Here is a 5,077-nt window from a genome sequence, read left to right as displayed (position 1 = left end):
TAGATGCTTTTTAAATTTAGTACTTACTTTTAAAGCATTTTAAACCGGTATTAGAAGGTTTTAAGACTACTTTGTTTTCTCATTTCTAAAAAGCAGAAGGATGCAAACTGTAAAATCTATTTGTATAAATGTATATACTTAGCCACAGAACAAAAGTGGTTGATCTAAACCAGTTTTTGTATATGAATAAAGGTGTAATCCTATATACACGTACCTGGGAGAAAGCATAACTGAAGAAGTCACATGGCTTACAGTAAACATGGTATTTATGGTATTTAACATGAACATATGAAACATGTGGATCTGATTATAGATTAATCAAACCCAGTTCATTGTTTTGTTTCCAGTGGCTCAGCCACCACTCACAAAACTTTCCAACACAGCCATCCTTTTCATTCTTTTCTGTTTAAACTGGCTGTGTCCCTTCAAAAATTGTTTCTTTCAAAGTGAGCAGTTGACTGTCTAATCACTATCTATGTAGGAGCTTTAAAACTATATTGCACAACATCTCCATTCAGTTAGATGTTTGTGTCTTACAGAAAGCAACCTAAACAGCCACTCTTTATTTGCTACTGTAATTAAATTTGCTACCATAATTTAAGGATTTTCATTAAACGGGGTTTTTTTTACAGCAGACTTGATGGACTAAGTACATTGGAGCATGGAGCATGTACATGTCACCAAAGAGCCTCAGAAGTATATATATTTTTTTCAGTGACATTATTGTTAATAAACTAAGTAGCTTCCCCCATCATATTCCATGCTATTTTAAGGGTGAGGAGTGCTGGGTGTTGCAATAGAAAGGTGGTGGGAAAGCCATTGTACAAGCAGAATTCTGTTTATGTAGCTTTATATCCAAGTCACAGTTTGTTGCCAAACAGAGGCTGGATAGTTGGGGGTGCTTTGATTGTGAGTTCCTTTATGACAGAAAGGTGTCAGACTAGATGGACTTGGGATTGGATTTGGGAACTGTAGAGCCCTCTTTTTTTTTTGCCAGTACAGTGTCACCTCCTTGTGTCCAGGGCCCAGATTCTGCAGAGCCTTCCCTTCTCTCAGAGCCCAATCTCACTGGCAGTAATCTTCAGCTCTGGCAACGAACCTATCATGGGTTTTTCTTGGTAAGATTGGTTCAGAGGGGGTTTCTTACCCAGTGGGTTTTTATGTTATGAACAGGGAATCAAACCCTGATCTCCACAGTAGTAGTCCATTTCTCAAGCCACTATGCCATGTAGTCTCATTCTGTCAAAAACTAAACAGGTCCCATAATCCTTCCACAGAAGCTGCTGTGTCATAAGGAACTTTAAAAGGTCTTGGAATTCATCATCATATCTAGGAAAGACAGGATGAAGCAATTTGTTTTTGCTTCAACAAACTACAATTCCATAGCACTGAACCACAGCAGTTAAAGTGGGGTCAAACTGGATTATTTTTGAGCTGCAGATGCAGCTCAGGAGCTGAAGCCTTTTCTCATTATTTTATTCCTATGTTTAAAATAGCTGCAACAGGAGCTTTCCTGCCCCAGGTCTGAAGCCACAGACACAACCTTGTTGATATCATTTGTTATCTGTATCAGATCCACAGAGCTGCCTCCAGGACACAGGCTGCTTGTCTTTCAAGAGCTCCACAATGTGTTCTGTGTGGGACTAGTTTGGAGACTGCAGGTACAGTATGACCCCCATATCCAGGGATTTGGTATCCGTGGTTTCACTTACTCACATCTGAAAAAATATGTTCTCTCTAGGCATTTCTGGGTCCTCCAGTGTGATTCTGTGGTATATTTGGGCCAGAGGTCATTGTCCCACTGAAAATAATAGGGTCCTCCATTATCCATGGTTTCAAGTATCCACAGGGGGGGTCTTAATACAGTATCGGTGGGGGGGGAGGAGGCTGTACTGTAGTGCAAAATGCAAAGTTAGGTTGTTTAACAGTCGTCCTTGTCCAAAATGCTTGGGACCAAAGGTATTTTGGAATACCTCCTGTATCTGCAAATGTGCTAATGAGGTATCTTGGAGATGAGACCAAGGTCTAAACACAAAATTCATTTGTTTCATATAAACCTTATGCAAATAGCCTGAAGGTAATTTTAGACACTATTTTAAATACTGTATATTTAAATATTGTACATTGCATGAAAAAATGTTTACATTGAACCATCATAAAGTAAAGGTGCCACTGTTTCAGCCAACATTTTGGTTTTTGGAATATTTCAAATTTTGGAATTCCCAATAAGGTAGACTCAACATGTACTTTGCATACATTACACAAGTGCTAAAGGAACTACGCTGGCTTAATACCGAGTAGAGTTTAAGGTTTTGTTGTTCATTTATAAGACCCTACACAACTTGGGACTGAGCTATTTGAGATCATTCCAGAGAACTTTCCTAGTCTTGCCATGTCTAGCAGAGATGCATCAACACAGTTTTTCTCTGGAATGACCTTTTGTTTGTCATGTACATCTGGTATAACTGTTCCACCAGTTAATAAAAAGTAAGCTAGGGTACTGAATGCTAGTACTGGCTTCACTTAACTCTGCATAACTGATATCCTTTGCTATTTCTGTTATATTGGTTTATCTTGTAAACTGCCCTGGTTTTTATTTTGATGAAAAGTGGTCTATTATTTTTTTTTAAATGAACAAAAAAACCACCCATCCATCAGTTTAATTAGTGTAGTTACACAACAACATTCCAAATAAGGAAGTACGCTAGAACGACATTTTACAAACTGATAACATTTCTATGAAATTTCTATAATATTCTTTGCTTTGTTTATGGTACATCAGTACAAATGGAAAAATATCCTCACAGTTTGAAAGTAAAAATCACATTCTGTTTGATATATAAATATAAATAATAATGTAATTTTAAAAAAAACTCATTTCCTACATGTAGAGCAGTGTTATTCTATGACTAGGATAATTCAGTTCCAAAGGATCAAAACATATCCTACGGGTGTCTCGATAAGCAATACTAGCAACAACATTCCTATAATTAACAGAGTAGAAAAAAAGAAATCAATTAGCGTTAAGGCAAACGTTATACCTACGTAGGGTTCTAGTTACTCTAAAAGCTTTTCCTCCTATACTCTCTGAGCCAAATAAATATGAGTACCACTACCTGACAGCATTTTTAAAACTAGAAAGGTCACTGGTGGCTTTTGAGGCCACAACAGTGGCAGACAGAGGAGTTACTAACCTTCCCCTAAAAAAAGAAATGCAACCTTTCCCTCAGCTGAGTTCCAGTAAATGTGCCTTTACAACTCCTGGAGGTTGAGCTAGTTGGGGACTGGACAATTGTTGACAGGGAGTAACTCTCATTCTCCTGATTTCATGCACCCTCCAGATGTAAATATTTCAGGGGTAAAGGACTTCTGGGGATCTAGAGGGTTTAAACTGGATTTTACCAGTTGCAAAACACTATAGAGTTTTGATTGCTCTATATGACTACAAAAATAAACAGTTAAAGCAATAGAAAGATAATCTAACATTCACTGGGGATTTTACAAGTCCCAGCAATATGAAGATGACACATACAAATATATGTTTCCTTTAGTTACTGAAGCACAGATGGAGTAGATAAAAAGGGCAACATCTCAGATTCAGAAGTATTAAAAGTATCCAAAATGAATCACAAAGCCCAGTGATATCTACCAGCACGAGAGCAACATGTGAGTGAACAGTTTTCTGTGTTCTCAAACATTTACCTATAAAAGTAGGAGCACAGTAAAGAGATATTTTTAGATTTCAAAAACACATTGGTGTCATTCTCTTTAGAAACAAATTATGTTAGGCATTTCCATAAAAGCAATATAAGCTTTTATAGCAAGGCCAACACTCATGAAATCAAGAGGCACATTTGGTCTTTACCATACTGATGTCCTTTTTCTGCCATCAATGAGTATTCTTTATCTCTGCTGATAACAAGAACACAGTCTTAGGAGTTTTCTTTGAAGGACACAGAAATCTGATGCCAGAGGAACCTGTGTCCTGGTTTCCACTTAATCATGCAGTGAGGAGCTCATCATCTGAACGTCCAACAGCGTCTGGATCTGAAAGGGGATCCAGGTCTGCAAAAGCACCAAACCATGCTGCCATGTCTTGGGAATGTGCCTCTGCAGCTGAAACACAAGAGAGATTAAACTATCATGACAAACCTTTTAAGAAATAAACTTTTTCGTTATTCATGAGTCTTGTTTTTTCATAGACAAAGGAATTTGCTAGGGAATGCTAGTAGATAAAAAAGAACAGATGTTTTTAAAAATATTGAAGGGGAAAACCAACATTCAACAATGTTTTCATTATTATTTAATAAGGCCGAGACTCCTAGCTTTGCAAATGGCACAAAGGTAAATACTGTAAAGTGATTTTGGGGATTGTTCATCTGCACTTCTAAAGAATGACAATTTACGGCAAATACTAACTATACATTTACTTCAAATGAAGAGACAAAAGATACAATTAAAAAGGACAGAACAACCTGTTTTCTTGGTACTTACTACTGCATCTCTCAGCAGTGTGGAAGCCAAAATCAAGGAGTTGTGAAGGCAGAAATGCAGGTGAGTGAGCTTGGAACTGTTCCTCTGTAGCCAATCCCTGAACAGGGAGATGGATGCAAGAACTATCAACCACAGTGTGACACTCCTGTGTGATATTTCCTGCACTTGAAGAACTGGGCCTTGACAAATTCTTCAGGAAAGAAAAATTGCTGTCAAAATCTTCCAAGGAGTCTGTTTGGAGTTCTGAAAGTTATATAAAATACATTAAGGTAAAGAAAATGTATTCTTTTGACTACTTAATTTGTGAGGTGCTTCACAGTACATTATCGGTCTTGTTTTATCAATATGTATTTACTGTTTATTTAATTTTTACAGTCTATTGTTCTAAATACCCTAAAGGCACCAAATCCCATATGATCTTGGAAGCTAAGCCAGGTCAGCAATAGCTAGTATATCTATAATAATAATAATAATAATAATAATATTTATTTGTATACCGCCCTCTGGCAAACCAATCCGGGCGGTTAACAACAGTAAAATATAAAATATGACAATTAAAAACACTTTATCCCTCCCCCCCTTA

The 5,077-nt window shown here is 37.1% G+C and overlaps 1 protein-coding gene across 2 annotated transcripts in view; it reads right to left on the bottom strand.

Annotated features, from left to right (window-relative positions):
- Positions 1 to 3,389: 3,389 nt before the first annotated feature.
- The window catches only part of ICA1L (islet cell autoantigen 1 like), a 19,907-nt gene continuing 18,219 nt past the window's right edge, over positions 3,390 to 5,077 (bottom strand). For both annotated transcript variants that reach the window (XM_042446667.1, XM_042446666.1), the window contains exons 11-12: positions 4,495 to 4,737; positions 3,390 to 4,116 (exon numbers count right to left, since the gene is read on the bottom strand). In XM_042446667.1, coding sequence (XP_042302601.1) covers positions 4,001 to 4,116; positions 4,495 to 4,737 — 359 coding nt within the window. In that variant the 3' untranslated portion in view covers positions 3,390 to 4,000. The remainder of the gene's footprint in view (positions 4,117 to 4,494; positions 4,738 to 5,077) is intronic.

Source organism: Sceloporus undulatus, chromosome 1 (genome assembly GCF_019175285.1).
Source record: "Sceloporus undulatus isolate JIND9_A2432 ecotype Alabama chromosome 1, SceUnd_v1.1, whole genome shotgun sequence".
In the NCBI taxonomy this organism is placed as follows: Eukaryota; Metazoa; Chordata; class Lepidosauria; order Squamata; family Phrynosomatidae; genus Sceloporus; species Sceloporus undulatus.
The sequence above is the reverse complement of the archived record's forward strand: the minus strand, read 5'-3'. Positions and strand labels throughout refer to the sequence as shown.